A 16,886-nucleotide genomic window follows, 5' to 3' on the forward strand; every position below is an offset into this window, starting at 1 on the left:
CATTTCCTGTTGGCCTTCTCCCATTTCCTCTCGGCTCACAGCAGTTTTGCAAATGCATCAAACTCTTTCCAGCCAGTAGGAAAGGGTGTCCCGAGGAACACGTGGAGCCCTGTAATTGAGACCGAGCCATGAGAGATGATTCACTTCTGATGGTGAGTGATGGATGTGACTGAGGGTGCGTCTGCTCGCAGCTTGGCAGGAACGTAGATGATGCATCATGCGGGCCGAGAAGAGAAAAAGAGAAATTGTTTCATTACTTTTCAAGGTGCGTCATGCTGGACTGATATTAGAGGGAGAAGAGGGAGGGCAGCAATTAGAGGATGGTGGCGGCTTGATTTATCAGAACATCACTTTGATGGAGTATTCCAAAACGATGAAATTCTTTAATAAATCCCCCTCGGCTGATGCTGACAGGGCAAAAGTGCAAAGTGGCTGATATTGTCCATAAAGCATTCTGGTGTGAATATTTAGCTAGTGGAGAACAGCTATACGCCTACAGATAAGCACAAAAGGAGCACTGCACCGCTGTGTGCGGAGTGAGGTTGGGTAGGGAGAAAAAAGGGAACAGAGAGATAACAGAGCATTACACTACTCTTGATACATAATATAATGATGCTGCAAAGACTTCCTACGTCACTGTGCTAGTTTCTTGTCTCTTGTATCACTCCATTTACATTCTTCTATCATAATAAAATAATAATTCATGAATAAATTAATACATAATAAAGCTAATAATTAATACATATTTGTGCATTAAATATGTATTTGAGTTATAATAATAATAAATTAACAACTTATAAAAAATTTTTTTTCAAATACATAATGACCATTTATTTTAATCATTACAAGCTTTGCGCCACTCCAGTCACTTTCTTCTCACATTATAGAATAAATAAAAGTAATAAATAATAAAATAAAGCTAATAATTATTAAATAAACAGACATTACATATGTCCAAATAAAAATAATAATATTTTTAACACAAATACATAATTTGCACTTATTTTATTATTTATTAGCTTTGCATCACTACACAGTCATTTTCTTATCACATATCAAATGAATAAGTTAATAAAATAAAGCTAATAAATCATAATTAAATGGACATTAAATAAGTATTTGGGTATTTTACACTCAAATATATAATATTCACAAACGCATTTAATTAGATTTACGTCTTTGTGTATAAATTATTAGCTTAGCCTGATAAATTTCAGAAGCTAGGAGAGACATCTGAAACTGAAGACTTTATAATACTGTAAAATACTGTAATAATAATAGGTAGATCTAACAATGTATATGCATGTCGTACAAACAACCTTGTTGTCAACACTCCCTCAGTGCTTTTACTACTGAAAAGCTGCATTAATTAAGTGCACCAGTGCCACCCCACTATTAAGCAATACAGTTAAACTAGCACTATTTGTAGCAATGCTGCTGCACAACACTGCTGAGAGAGCCACATGTGATCTCTCTCTCTCACACACACACACACACACACGGACTCACACGCACACACAATAAAAAAAAAACAGCCCAAATCACATGGCTAGCTCTAAACTTATGCTTTTAAATTAGTAACAGAGGCTTGGGTGTGTCTTCTGAGCTAGTAATGTCTTTGTATTCCAGTATTTGGCTGTAAAGTATTTCTACACACAAGACTGATTTAGGGATAAATCAAATGATTGTATCAAAATGGCTGAATTATAGAAAAAACTTTGTACACAGTGTCCATTGTAAAATAAGAAAGCGCCATCAGTGTTTAACAGTTATCTGAAGAATACCAACATTGGTCAACACAAACACAAAGCACTGCAATTAAAGTCAAGACTGAAGTCTGCAAGGTCACATGATTCACTGTGAATGGTCAATCGAGTTCATGGTAATTTTCCACAATTAATGAGCCCCTTAGATTTTATTGCTCATTCATTCACTTTCATTTCTGTCACTCACACACTTTGTAAGCAAATTACTTATTGAACACAATTAGTGGTGTTTTCAATTAAGCACACCTTAAAAAATTCCTTACAAGGAGAAACGTCTGTTCCTTCGTGCTTTAATGGCCTTGGTTAAATGAACTATTCAACAGCTGCAAAGTGCTCTAGTAAAAATAAACTCGAAAAACACTCAGGTGACCACTGGGAATACAGGGGAAATGTCTTCTTCAGGCTTCCTTAGTAGCTTATCTGAAAGAAGCAGATTTTGACAGATTGTCCCTTTAGATGCACTGTGAGGTTTCAGGACAGCAGCCAAAATGAAGATGTGCCAGGTCTCTAGCCAGCTGACACTGGGGGTGAGGTGGTTACCACGGTTACAGAAGCCGCATGGCAAGGTGAGCCAGAAGCACCTGAGCATCTGGAGCAACAACAGCACCATTTCCACTTCCTGCAGTCCAACATGGACCTCCACAGCTGCTCAAACACTGAACACAATTACCTGCTGTGAGGAGAGAGCGGCTTCGATGTCTTACAAGGCATATCAAAAGTGTTTATCTCTCGGCAATGTCTGCTAACAAAGGGTTTTTGATTTTGTCAACAAAGATGAAAAGAAAAATGTGCGGCACGAGCGCGATGATAATTAAACGGCTTTAAAACAAACTGAAAATATGACAAGAAAATAACACTGCACAATGTTAATAATGAGAGTAGAATAATTGAGAATAGTTTGTTATATGAATAGTTTCATAATAAATAGTTAGTTACACTTTTGATCAATTTAATGTGTCCTTGCTGAATGTAAGAATTCAATTCAAAATGGGTTGTTCTGAAGCTCATTGAATTCTGAGATACTGTGATAGCTGCTACCTTTGCAATAAGTCAGTTTGTGAAATGTCATCCCTGCACAGAGATTCCACAGTCAACTATAAGTGGTATTATTGGAAAGTGGAAGAATTTAGGAAGAACAGCAACACAGAGCAGGGTCACCGAGTGCTGAGGCACATAATAAAAGTCACAGAAACACTGCTGATTCCATACCTGTTGATGGACCCCATTGACTTCCATAGTAGGAAAAAAAATGCAATGGAAGTCAATGGGGTCCATTAACTGTTTGGTTACAGAGATTTGTGTTCAGCAGAAGAAAGAAATTCATGCATGTTTGCAACAACTTGAGGATGGGTAAATTCATTTTTAAGTGAACTATTCCTTTAAGAACAAACTCATAACAGGCCTTTAATGCATTTTCTTGGGAGAAAAATTTAAGTTCTCTTAGATCTCACAATAGGAAAAGTGCATTTTGCCTCAAAAATAATCTCTCAATCAACATTTGAAGGGTTCGAGGGAAGCTTTGACACAGGTTCGATTAAGATCCTGCTGACAGCTGGTGAGTTGCTGAATCTAAACAGTGCGGAGCTGTTTAACTGTGTAAATGGCTGATTCATCCATTCACTGAAGTCTGACAAAGAAAGCGAAAAGGAAAATCCAATGCTGTGATGCCTTTTTGGGATGTCATAAGGGATTGTGCTTTGTGGCTGAGAAAATCTCTTTCTATTAGATAGATTTTTTTCCCACGGAGACCCGCAGGTTTCAGAAATTTGATTTCTGCTTGTGGAAGTGATTTACAGCAGCAGTGTGTCACACTCCCATTGGGACGAGGCTCAATTCCAAAAACACTGCTTCACTGATTTTCAATGGCTTGCTCAAGTGTTCCCGCCTCCAAGGGAGAGAAAAAATCCCACTTTGACGAACATCATCAATCCGAATTGAAGTATTTAATGTCAGAAATTTACAACATGACTGTCTCCAAAGTGATACCCAGAAGAGATGGCAAGAATGTAATGTAAATGCCTCAGTCAAATTATCATGAAATATTTTCGGAGCATGATGCATATTTCATTTAAAATTTTTGTTTTGCTTACAGTACATTAAATAAAACATCTTACTGCTAAAGTTGTAAATTGTACAGGGCAGTATTTATGATATATTCAAAATGGTATGAGTCAAGTTTATGATATATTCAAAATGAGTCATTAAAGGATCCGGCTCATGAGTGAATCGTTTTGGGAATAACACTTGTTTTTGCTTCAATAAAAGAACCCATTCATAAGAGGCATCTATCTATCTGCTCATGAAATCACACAACACTGGTCTCACTTTAAGTAAGTTTCTGAATCACTAAAAAGAATGCGTTCATTCTTTTTTAGTCATTTGCTCGTGAATCACACTACATTGGTCTTGCTGTGTGCTTTTAATTCACTAAAAATGACTGGCTCTTAAGAGCAATTTGGTGGCGATTCAGACAGCATACTGTATGTTTTTCAATCACTAAAAAGAGCCACAACACAAGTCATATTCTTATGAATCACACTACACAGGTCTCGCTGTATGTTTTGTGATTCAATAAAAAGAAAATGTTTATAAGAGTCAGTTGCTTATGAATCACACTACTTTGGTCTCACTGTAGACTTTTAAAGGGATAGTTCACCCAAAAAATGTTGTCATTACTACTGACCCTCAAGTTGTTCCAAACCTGTATGAGTTTTTTTCTTCAGTTGAACACAAAAGAAGATATTTTGAAGAATGTTGGTAACCAGACAGTTGACAGCACCCATTGACTTCCATAATTTGAAAAATAAATAAATAAATACTATAAAAGTAAATGGTTACCACCAACTGTCTGGTTACCAACATTCTTCAAAATATCTTCTTTTGTGTTCAACAGAAGAAAGAAACTCATACAGGTTTGGAACAACATGAGAGTGAGAAAATGATTACACAATTCTCATTTTTGGGTGAACTATCCCTTTAAGAGCCATTTGCACATGATTTACACTATACTGGTCTCGCTATGCATTTTTGATTCACTAAAATAACCTGTTTATAAGAGTCATTTACTCCTGAATCACACTACCCCAGTCTCACTGTATGTTTTTTATTCACTAAAAAAACTGTAAAGATTGTGATTAAATGGAAATTCAATATTAAACTGAACTGTGCGGTAGAGGATACGTGTGGTCCACAATCACACAATACGCATAAGATACACATTTTACTTTCTGAAGCGAGTGCGTATCTGACAGACTAATATGCGGAGGATGGTAATTGCCTCTTTACAGCACTCCGACAGAAGATGATTTGTTTGAAACACAAGACAGTGCCATTCACTCGAAGGAGTAATTTACTGCTGGAATTAGAAGCAGACTTGTTATTTACAGAAAAATGAAAATCAAAGGATAAGACGACTGTTTGTCTGCATTTTTGTGTATACAGTAGGTGCGCCTCTTTTTTAGTAAATCTCTTATAGAAAGTAAAAATACAACTGATAACATCTTCGTTTAGTGAGGTGAAACTGCAAAAGTATGGTTTGAAAAGGTTTCGTTCATTTAGAAACGCTTGGAAGGAAACTGGGAAAGCAAACAAAAGCAGTGTGATCCTCTCATAGCATGGACTTTGAAGTAGTTTAACACTGCGCTGTTGCTATGGATACAAGAATAAAGCCTTGCGTGAGACTGGTACTCAACCCGAGAGAATCAACACTTTCTCGCAGTTATTTTTCAACCAACTCTTCGCAACAAGAAGCTATGTATAAATCATAATAAGCTAGATTTGCACTCCACATAAACATCATTATGCATTATTGCATAAATCATGAATCAGGTGCTTTGACAGGAGCGATACAGTAAATCTTTACTCACTGTGACAACGGTGTACAGGTTATGATTCAGTTTTACCCCGAGCAATCTAGAGATATGAACAGAAGCAGCTGGGGGAGATGGCTTGTCAGGGTTGTTCCTCATTCCATATGGAACAGGAAGGAGGTGTAAAAGAACCAAAGCTCTCATTTTTTGTCAGTTAATCAAAGGAACCATCATTCTCAGTGGTGCAGGGCTGCATATAGTATAAAGGACTGTTCTTTAAATCACATGGCCAGCTGTCATAGAAACAACTGCACGGAGCAAACCACAATCTGTTCTTAATGAGAAATCTGCCTTTTCAGCCCTTACACAATCAATGTAGGCGTGAAGGTGTTGCATTTGAAACAGGTACCATATGCCAAGGGTTTTATAAATGCAATCCGGACTACACAGTTTCTTAGGTACGTGGGAAGTCTGCAAGCTGTAGTCTTCCTTTTCATTCAGCATTAATTCCTTTGAGGCCAAGAGCCGCCTGCTTACTACATGAACGGGTAAATACACTACCGTTCAAAAGTTTGGTGTCAATTTGATTTTTAATATTTGAAGTCTCTTTAATGAAAGAAGTCTCATGCTCATCAAAGTTGCATTCATTTGATGAAAAATATAGTAAAAACAGTAATACTATGAAAATTGCTCAAGAAGCATTGCTCAAGAAGCATTGCTCAAGAAGCATGCTTAAAATGATAAAAAAAAAACATTTTTTTTCAGGATTATTTTATGATGCTCAAGAAGCATTGCTATGATGAAAACACACTTTTTTTCAGGATTATTTTATGAATAGAAAGTTCAAAAGAAAATCATTTACATCAAATATAATTTTTTTTCTCTCATTATAAATGTCTTTACTGTTACTGTTGATCAATTTAAAACCTTTTGAACGGTAGTGTACACTTATTCTTCCTCCTTCATGAAACATGAGCAGAGTTTCTGTGTAAATATGACATTAAACATGTCTGACGTCATTACAATGGCACAATTTCTGAATACAATTCACACATACCAACAGTCTGCAGGCATGTCGTTCCAAACCTGTATGACTTTCTTTATTCTGTGAACCCCATTGATTTTCATTATAAAGGTGAGTAAATGATGACAAGTTTAAAGGAACACTACACCGTTTTTTTTTAAATCGGGCTTATTCACCGTCTTTCCTACATTTAGATAGGTTGGCAAACGCATTTTTGTCTCAGTGCATGCATTGTTTTAGTTTGGCAGCACCGCCGCTAGCTTAGCTTAGCATAATGAATGGAATCCTTTGTTGCCAGCTAGCATGTCATAAGTAAAAGTGATAAAAAAAACCCACACACCTAATTACTTCTTGTGGCCTGCGTATTCACAACGAGTATAAATAGCAATGCAGATTAAGACTAGACGATTTCTTAGGCAGTATACAATATCTACAGCTACAAAATAGAACGACAGGAGGAGGAGATTGTGATCGCTCAACTGGCTGAGGACGTGAGGATGAGAACCAACACGAACTGGTGGTGAGTGTGATATCTCTGCGCCCAAGTAGCAGTGCTTCGCCTGTGCTTTGCCTGTGCTTCACCCCAATATAGTCCCATGTCAATATCTGCCTAGGAAATCGCCTAGTCTTAATCTGCATTGCTATTTGTACTCGTTGTGAATATGCAGGCCACAAGAAGTAATTCTTTTTTTTTTATCACTTTTACTCACGACATGCTAGATGGCAACAAAGGATTCCATTCATTATGCTAAGCTAAGCTAGCGGTGGCGCTTTCAAACTAAAAAAATGCATGCACTGGGACAAAAATGCGTTTGCCCACAAATCTAAATGTAGGAAAGACGGTGAATAAGCCCTATTTCAAAAAACGATGGAGTGTTCCTTTAAATTTAAAGGGATATTTCACCGCTGGAAAGATGAATTTGTATTTAAATTGGGTCATTTATGTAGTAGAAATGTGAAATTATTTTAGAAGTTGGTGCCTTCTAGACTGAGAAAAGCCTCATGTGGCTCATGTGGATGAAAGACAACAACTCCCAGAATGCACTTCCTTCACTGCCCTACGAGGCCACTCCCAAGCCACGCCTACCAGTTACAGAGGACAGTATTAGAAGAAATGATACAACTAGGCTACTAGTTGACTCGAAACTGAAAAGACGCTGTTTTATCGTGAGATCCCACCCCCTATGGATGGGTTGAAAACATGCGGAACGAGCTCCTACTACTGGCTATAGTCTCTAGCCTCTGGCCAGAAAAGCCTCCAATGACGCAAAATTAAGATTTTTGCATCATCTGAGTTTTTTTCCAGACGCACAATACAGAAATCTCTCGTCTCAAGGGGACATGAGGGAGGGAAGCACGGTCATTCGAAAATACTACCGGGTTTCTACTGATACAAAACCTAATGCTAATCAGTGAAGTATCCCTTTAAGGGTGAATTACTAAAGGAGAGAAACTGAAAGTTCTCCTTCCATCATCCGGGGCCTATAAGAAAAGCACACACACACACACACTCACCTCAGGCAACCAGTGGCGTTGCGAAGGACTTGGGAAGTGTGCATTTGTAGCTTGCGGTCCTCCTGATGTGGGGACACGTCCCAGGTGGAATGGGGAATAATCACGGTGTTGGTCAAGACGGCCAGAGCGTCCTGGATTATAGGCATCTTCAGAGCATCACATGAGGACAGGTTCCACAACACACCTGCACAGGAAAACACATGCATGCAGCATTTAGCATAGCAAATAGGAAGAGCCTCCTCTTTTTGACTTTTTGCATGTCGCATTTAAAGATAAACTATTAACACTTGAGAGACTGGGTAGTTTGAGACCCTTGCCTGAAAGTGATAGCGCTACTGTGCAAGAAATAATGCTTTTCTATTATTATTCTTTTAGAGCAGTAAAAAATGTATAAAATTGTCCATTCTATGCTTGAGCTAGCCTGAGACAGGTTTTGACAACGTCTCACAAAGACTCGGAGAGCCACAGAAATGTAGAGCTGAACCCAGAGGGGGGGAAAAGAAAAACATAATTTGACAAGCCTGCGGTCTCACATTACAATGGCGGTCTAATATTATTTTACTAATATTAAACTCTTTAACAACTCCGCCAAGTTTCAGAGGAATATGCGATATGATTTACTAGATGCAATTCACATAAAACAACTGTACTGCATAAACCTACAGATTACACTTTTGAAACAGATTTAATTTGTACAACAAACATCATTTCTTAGCTGGTCAAAATTAAACAGTCTACATAATAATGCCAACTTTTGCAGACTATTAAAAACATGCCAAGACTTAATATCTTTGGTTCCACGTAGCATGTTCCTGTTATTGTTATCAGTGCAGCCATTAGAGATTTATGAGAGCCATTCTTGCAGAAACATCATACTTGCCTCAGACAGTAATTTGATAAACAAATAGAAATTATGGAGAAGAAGAGGAGGGAGTCATTAGCATTTAATTTTTTTTTGTTTAGGAATGGATAATGACAGTGGAAGAGGCAATCGATATGTTTGTTCGGTCAAGACCTTTTGTTCTCTAACATATGCATGACATTGTAATATATGCAGTTCGATGGCGGCTACAATGTGTTGAAGGATCTGAGGTACAGAAAGCGAAGCAGATACTGTATATACGCATATATTTGTGTGGGAAGTCTGTGCTTTTTGCTCTAAAGTGAAGTCCTAAACTAGCAGAGATCAATAACCAATACTCGCTTAAATATTGTGGGCATAACGGTCAAGTGACTGAGCAGCCGTCTCCTTTTAGACTAGTAGGAAAACCACTCATTTTCATGTTTTTGACACAAAATGATGCGCCTAATTAGAATTTCAAACATGCTAATTATTGCGTCTCTTCCTCCAGACCCCAAAGACTGGAAGAATTCATACAGTTCCACAGCATTGACTATTAACATGACCTAAGGTTTTATCAGTTTATGCGAAGCAAAATCACATGCAGTCTATCAAACATCTCAAGATCTGCACAGACAGCTCTAATTTTCTTACATCACCATGGTGATTAGTCACACTGAAAAGGTCAAGTCAAATGCTCTGCATTGTGGGATACAGCTGTTTGCACAGTATAATATAACGTTTAAAGCGTTGGGGTAAGTAAGACTTTCCTGCAAGGATGCATTAAATTAAATAAAACAGTAAAAACATTTATAATGTTTTATGTTTCTATTTTAAATAAACGCTGTCCTTTTGAACATTTCATTCATCAAAGAATCCTGAATTTATTTCATTTTCCACCAAAAATTTAAGCAGCACAACTGTATTAAAATTTGATAATAATAAGAAATGTTACTTGAGCAGCAAATCAACATATTAGAATAATTTCTGAAGGATCATGTGACACTGAAGACTGACGTAATGATACTGAAAATTCAGCTTTGCATCACAGGAATAAGTTACATTTTAAAATATATTAAAATAGAAAACAGTTCAGTTCTAATACTTCACAAAATTACTGTTTTTACTGTATTTTTGATTAAATAAATGCAGGTATTAAATAAATAAATAAGGGTATTTCCATGTTAATCAGAGTTTTTGTCATAACCATCCGTGACGGCGACACGCGACGATTCTATTTTAGAAACGGTTTCTATTTTTCTGCGACGTCGCGGCTGGAACAACAAACACAAAGTGTGGCAATTATACTCTCAGGTACTGTTTATGTGCTTTATTTAATGTTAAAATCATGCAATGTGACTTTGAATATCATTTAGTGCTCCAGCTTTGTAACGTTAGCTGTAAAAGCAATGGATAATTCACCACAGATCTTGAAATTAAACAAATGGAAACAAGAACGTTCAAACAACAAACAAGTGTATTATTTTACAAAGATTGTTTTAGTAACTCGGTAGCCTATATATTTGAATAATTTTTAAATGGTGTAATATTTGTGAATTTGATTATGTAGCTACTTATCCATTTTCTATGGATAAGATTACTCAAGATTACTCTCTGGTGCTGTGAACTTGTCGCGAGACTCCACCCACACGCTGTTCTGATTGGCTGAAGGTTTTGATTGATTTTTATGCATCTCGCAGTCGCGTCGTGTCCAGTGTGGACAGACAAATTATTTGTCGCTGGAGTCTGGTTAGGACATGGTGTGAGGTGGTAATTTATCCTGACAGATGCTACATCACAGAGGATATCTCGAATTTCCTCTAAACCTCTATAGAACATTCTAATGTTCTGCAGTTGGAAGGACAGAAATGTATTTTAGGACACATTTCACATTAATATATACAAACACAACTACTGTGTTCTAATCACAAAACAGCATATTAGCTTGAATAAAAGCATGCTTTTAGCATGCTTATGATTTATTAGATTCACTTTACATTATTTCCGCAGATGGATAAACTCTCTTTGTAGAAGGAAGCATTATCAAATTCGCATCGCCACTATTTCATAAACAAACATTTAGGAAAATTGACTTGCTCGAATTCTGTGAAGCTTTATAAATTCTCAGAATCTACATTGTCTTTACTCATTTAGCAGATGCTTTTAGACAAATTGACTTAATAGGCAAAAAATATCTTTGTTTAAATGCAGAATTGCAAGAGGTTTAACAAAGAACAGTAATTGCCCACTCTCACTGGCCTTGGTTCCAGAAATATTTGTTTCCAACTCACAAACAAAAAGATCTGCCAACAGCTCTGAAATGAATCACAACCTTTGATTTGAAGCAAGTGTGTGAAAAAAGTTTGTAGATGAATTAAGGTAAAATATAAATTATAACCATTGCCCAGTTATAAAAAAATGAAATATTTTATATTATTGCAAAATATTTAGATTTATTTATTTGTTTATTTTTTGCAATGCAGGGGGGTGAATTGCTGTTTCATGCATACTGAGTTTTTTACACTGTTAAAGAGTTGGATTCCCATGCTAAACATGGACAAAGTTTCAAAAGTTAAGTTGTACGTTTGAAGGAGTATTTTTTGTTCCAAAAATACTCCTTCCGATTTGTCACAAGTTTCGGAAAGTTTTTTTCGAGTATGGCTTCCAAAAGCCATACGTAAGATAGGGCGGAATTTCCTTATATGGGTTCTAAGGGCACTTCTCCGGTAAGATCGCGGGCGCGCGCGCGCACTCGTAGACCAGAGCAAGAGAGTGAAAGCAGTTCGCCATCAAAGCGCCCTGCTCGGCTTTTGGAAGTCAATGTAGCCAAAGAAGTGTGTTTTTGGTTGCCAGGGCAAGACAACCATGCACAGATTCCCAAAGAACCCAGCGTTAAGGGACCCGTGGATGGAGTTTGTTTTCCTGAGCATAAACGGAGTTGTGTAAGACTGTTTGTTCCCTGCATTTCAACGATGATTGTTTTATAAACAAAACCCAGATTGACGGATTTGCAGATCGTCTAATGCTTAAGGATCGAGCAGTCGCAATGATAAAGGTTCGTGGTCGTGCGTTGGAACCGGGCGGTGAGTAAAACTGTTGAACAAATGTCTCTGTGTTGTTAGCTATCGGCGCGTTAGCACAGCTTTAGCTTCGCCCACACGGCCCGCCCCCAGCCGCTCGTTTTTTTCCGGAAAGACTCGGTACAGCCTATCTTTCTTTTATAAATATAATAAAACTAAAGACTTTTGGGAGATATGAAGGATGCAATACTACTCTATAGGTACTCAAGATTAACAGGAGATTGAGTGAAAATGAGCATTTCACCCCGCCTTTAATGGGTAGTAGTTCAATTCAAGAATTGAACTTCAATGAAGTTCACACTGGCTTGTGGCACTGATACAAGCATATCACGAGTACCATGAAAATAATAATAATAATAACAAAATAATAATAATAAAAAAATAAAGGCATGTCTTATGATTGGGAATTAAGTAAAATAAATAAATGTAAAAAAAAGTCATTTTAACTTCAATTATATTAAATTGACTTATTGACTTATTATTGACTATAAAAATTGCTTAACTTGTTTTGATAAGATATGTTGTCACAACTTTTTGATCATATATATATATATATATATATATATATATATATATATATATATATTTTTTTTTTTTTTTTTTACAGTATATACGCAGAATTTTGGCTTAATCTCACCTCCTGCTGTACTGAATGAACGGCCTTGCAGGGGTTCTGCTATTGCCTGTAGTGTGAAGAGCTTCTTGCTTAAAGCCACTCTGTCACTCAGGGCTATGAAAAACTAGCAGATGTCAGAATGGAGAACAAACTCTAAAAACAGCAATGATGATAAATTGCAGAACACTTACTGTATGCGACCTATTAGAACGAAGCCAACCTTCAACTCAAATCCAGTCGCTCCTTCCCACTGTCCATCAGCTTCACAAAGGACAAGCAAAATGAGTCAGACCAAACTTCTATTTTTCCTATTTGCCAATCTTCACTTTTCCCCTCCTATGCCCTATTCTCTCTCTCTTTCCCTTGAATAAGAAACTACGCACATTTATGAGTCAGTATGAAGAGGTGGCAGCTGAATACTTGATGATGCTGACCTTGTCATTTTCTCTCACACACACACACACACACACACACACACACACACACACACACACACACACACACACACACACACACACACACACACACACACACACACACACACACACACACACACACACACACACACACACACACACACACACACACACACACACACACACACACACACACACACACACACACACACACACACACACACACACACACACACACACACACACACACACACACACACACACACACACACACAGTGGCTGATTGGAGGTGGTATAAGAAACAATGTGAAACATATTGGTTATTATTATCAGCATATTATTTTCATATTATTTTGCAGCATCTCACGCACGACACTGAGTTCTAAAAACGTGGCGCTATAGTTAAAAGAAATTCAACTTTTAAAAAACACATCTCGAACCTTACGTCTTTCTCCATTCCACTGCCCGCGGAAGCAAAGCAAAAACGCGCTTTGTGTGAATGGCCTCTTCTTCTGTATACATTTATAAACATGTGAGATTCTTATTGCGGTCACTATTTCTAGTAGTCTTCTATCGCTCGTTTTCTTCTTGACTTTCACTTTCTTAAATCTTTGAACAAAAGCATGCATTCTGAAAAGGGAAGAACAACCTTGATTGTTGAACTGAGAGGGTAACTAATCAGAGGCCGCTTCTCATGAGGGAACGAGAGAGAGAGAGAGAGAGAGAGAGAGAGAGAGAGAGAGAGAGAGAGAGAGAGAGAGAGAAGGAAAGAGGAAGAAAGGAAGGCTCAATACTAGAGCACTACAAGGACATAATTGTCGTCAGTGGTGACATTGACCAAGATCAAATCTCATGCCAGTAGAACACAGGCCCAGATTTAGACGGCTTAATTTCACTTGGGTATCTCACTGTACCGAACAAAAATCCCACAGACATCTTCACTTGTCTACACTTGCCTCTGTGGAGACATGTAAAAAGGTGAATTTCTCTAGTCCTGTGGCAAATAGTGCATGTACAGTGTCTTAAATAATTAGTGGAGCTTACAATAGCAACACTAACATTTACTAACCACATTAACGTAACTAACTACGGTATAACTATTGCTCAAACATAGGGTTAGGGTTTTAAACAAAAAGTATTAGGGATGCACAACAGATCAGCACCAAATCGGTTATGGCCGCATCTACACCGCAGTAAGTGCATCGAATTACATTTTGACCAACTTACAGGTAATACATTTTATTTCAGTTTTTTTCTGTCTTTTGGCCAAAATCTCCTGTTAAAGTGCATTGGCAATTTAAGATCGTATTAGCTATACGACTTAAAGGCACAATATGTAACTTTTTTTGCTTTAAAAATAGCAAAAATCACTATATCTATATTATATATATATTTTTTGTTGTGTACTTACATTATCCCGACTGTTTCCAACAACTTTCAAACCAGGAGAAATTTGTAATTTAATTCGAGAAACGTCCCGTTTCTTTATTTCCGTTTTGTCGCCGCCAATGCCGTCATATCCGCGTTGTCCCTGGTTGACGACAAGATCCATAATTCTTAGCAAATGTTGCGTCATCAATCTACGCCTTTGTTATTGTAAATAAATTAGCAACCCCTAGTGGCGAAAAATGACATACTCTACGTTTAACTGCAAATGCAGACTAATATACTCTTCTCCGCTCCTCAAAGACATAAAACATTAGCCATTATGTATAGTGTTTCTTGAGTAAAGAAAATTCTGTACTTCTGAACCAGTTCTTTATTTACCCTTGTATTGCAAACAAGCAGAGATGGTCCAAACTGCGTGCAGCACTTCATTCACAATAGAGGAGAGGTTTATGAGGTTATGAGGGAGTTATGAGGTTTGACAGATCGTTTGAGGATCTAATGGAGTTATGAGATTTTGTCACAAGCTCTTTTTATTACTTTTCATTGGTTATTTACAAAACCCACAGACAGACGTAAAGGGTGACTAATAGTAATAATAGAAATATGGAGGTACGAGGTTTATGCCTGACAATGACAATATTTAATAGTTTCTGTCTATTTTAAGATTCAGATCATCATCTAACAGCAACCTAAAGTGATAACTAGACTAAGGCAAAGATTTAACACTTTAAGATCATGAACTATTCGTTGGTTTCAAAGTGCAATGGTTAGAACTCTCTGAGCTCTATGTTTAAACCAAGTTTTTCAAAAACCGTTAACCAGCATAAACCAGTTCACTTCTCCATTAAGTAACATAGATGTATAATATTAGTCATTGTCCTAAAAATATGTAGTCTGAATTTCAGTGCATCCTTCCCATCCCATAAGCATTCAATAAAGTATGCATATATACATAAAATAATACTAAAGTGACAGGAAAAACATTTATAATGTTAACAAAAATTTATAATTCAAATAAACGCTGTTATTCTGATCTTTTATCAAAGAATCCTGAAGATAGTGTGTCATGGTTTTCTCAAAAATATTAAGCAGCACGACTGTTTACAAAATAACAATTATTTCTTGAACACAAAATCATCATATAAGAATGATTTCTGAAGGATCACGTGACACTGAAGACTGGATTAATGATACTGAAAATGCAGCTTTGCCATCACAGGAATAAATTACATTTAAAATACATTAAAATAGAATATTTTAAATTGTAATAATATTTCACAATATTGCTGTTTACTGTATTTTTGATTAAACAAATACAGCCTTGGTGAACATAAGAATCTTTTTACTAAAATCCTACTAACCCAAAAACTTACGAACAGTAATATAAATGGAAAAAAAAAACAGGCCACAAGACCCATATTTCACACCATTTGAGACAAGGCCATATGCTAGAGAACTTCAGCACGAAACAAAACCCATACGGCGAGTGGAAATAGGCTAACAAAGCAAGAATCCTCCTTAACAGAGTAGTGCAATTCAAACATCTCTTTCTGCCAAAGGATTCAGACAGTTTCTCAGGGGATGTTCTGTCGTCTGGGTTTCTTGCGAGCTTCCAGTTCCTGCAGACCAGTATTCCATCTGTTCTTCACAGCCATGCGATTGATTCATAAAGGAATATGCTCGTGTTCACAAAAGCCAAACGCTCTATTTTTCTTTCATGTTGGCTCTGTAGAGCCTTTAAGCAAAAACTATATGTCAAAATGTGTCATAGCTTATTTTGTTTGAGGATGAATAATAAACGATGATTGAAGGTTATAAAGCTTCACAACCCTTCTTCAATACAAAATTCTATAGTACCCACACATCACAAACTGAAATACTATGAAAAAAACAGCCCGTTCTCATCCCAAGGCGTCATATACTGACACTTTTGACATTTCGTCTACATGGAACGCACATGGCACCCTTTAGCGTCAATATGAGACGCAGATAGATATGGGCCAGAAGGCGCCTCCTAGCGGTCTAACCCTAACCCTACCCCAGACCTAAACCTACCCATAACCGAACAAAGCTCTGTGCATGTCATATTGACGGTAAAGGGTGCCATGTGCGTTTGATGTAGACGAAATGTCAAAAGCGTCAGTATATGACGCCCTAGGATGAGAATGCGTTGGAAAAAAAACGGTTACACTTTATTTTAAGGCGTCATTGTAATTACAGTGTAATTATATATTTAAGTACTGAGTAATATTAAGCAACTACATGAACTTACTATAGGGTTAGGGTAGGAACAGGATTTGGTTGAGGGTTAGTTGCATGTAATTATGCATAATATACTTTTATTACTATGGTAAGTACATGTAACATATGTAACAAGGACACTGTAAAATAAAGTGTTACCAAAAAACCTTATAGGTGAATGTGAAATCA

General features: G+C 37.0%; 1 protein-coding gene across 1 annotated transcript in view; it reads right to left on the reverse strand.

The window, feature by feature from the left end:
* Window positions 1–16,886, reverse strand: part of ctnnd2a (catenin (cadherin-associated protein), delta 2a) — a 143,986-nt gene that overhangs the window by 56,508 nt on the left and 70,592 nt on the right. The window contains exon 6 of the mRNA XM_081352181.1: window positions 8,115–8,298. Within this exon, the coding sequence (XP_081208307.1) occupies window positions 8,115–8,298 (184 nt within the window). The remainder of the gene's footprint in view (window positions 1–8,114; window positions 8,299–16,886) is intronic.

The sequence above is a fragment of the Scardinius erythrophthalmus genome, assembly GCF_964197995.2.
Source record: "Scardinius erythrophthalmus genome assembly, chromosome: 22".
Taxonomy (NCBI): domain Eukaryota; kingdom Metazoa; phylum Chordata; class Actinopteri; order Cypriniformes; family Leuciscidae; genus Scardinius; species Scardinius erythrophthalmus.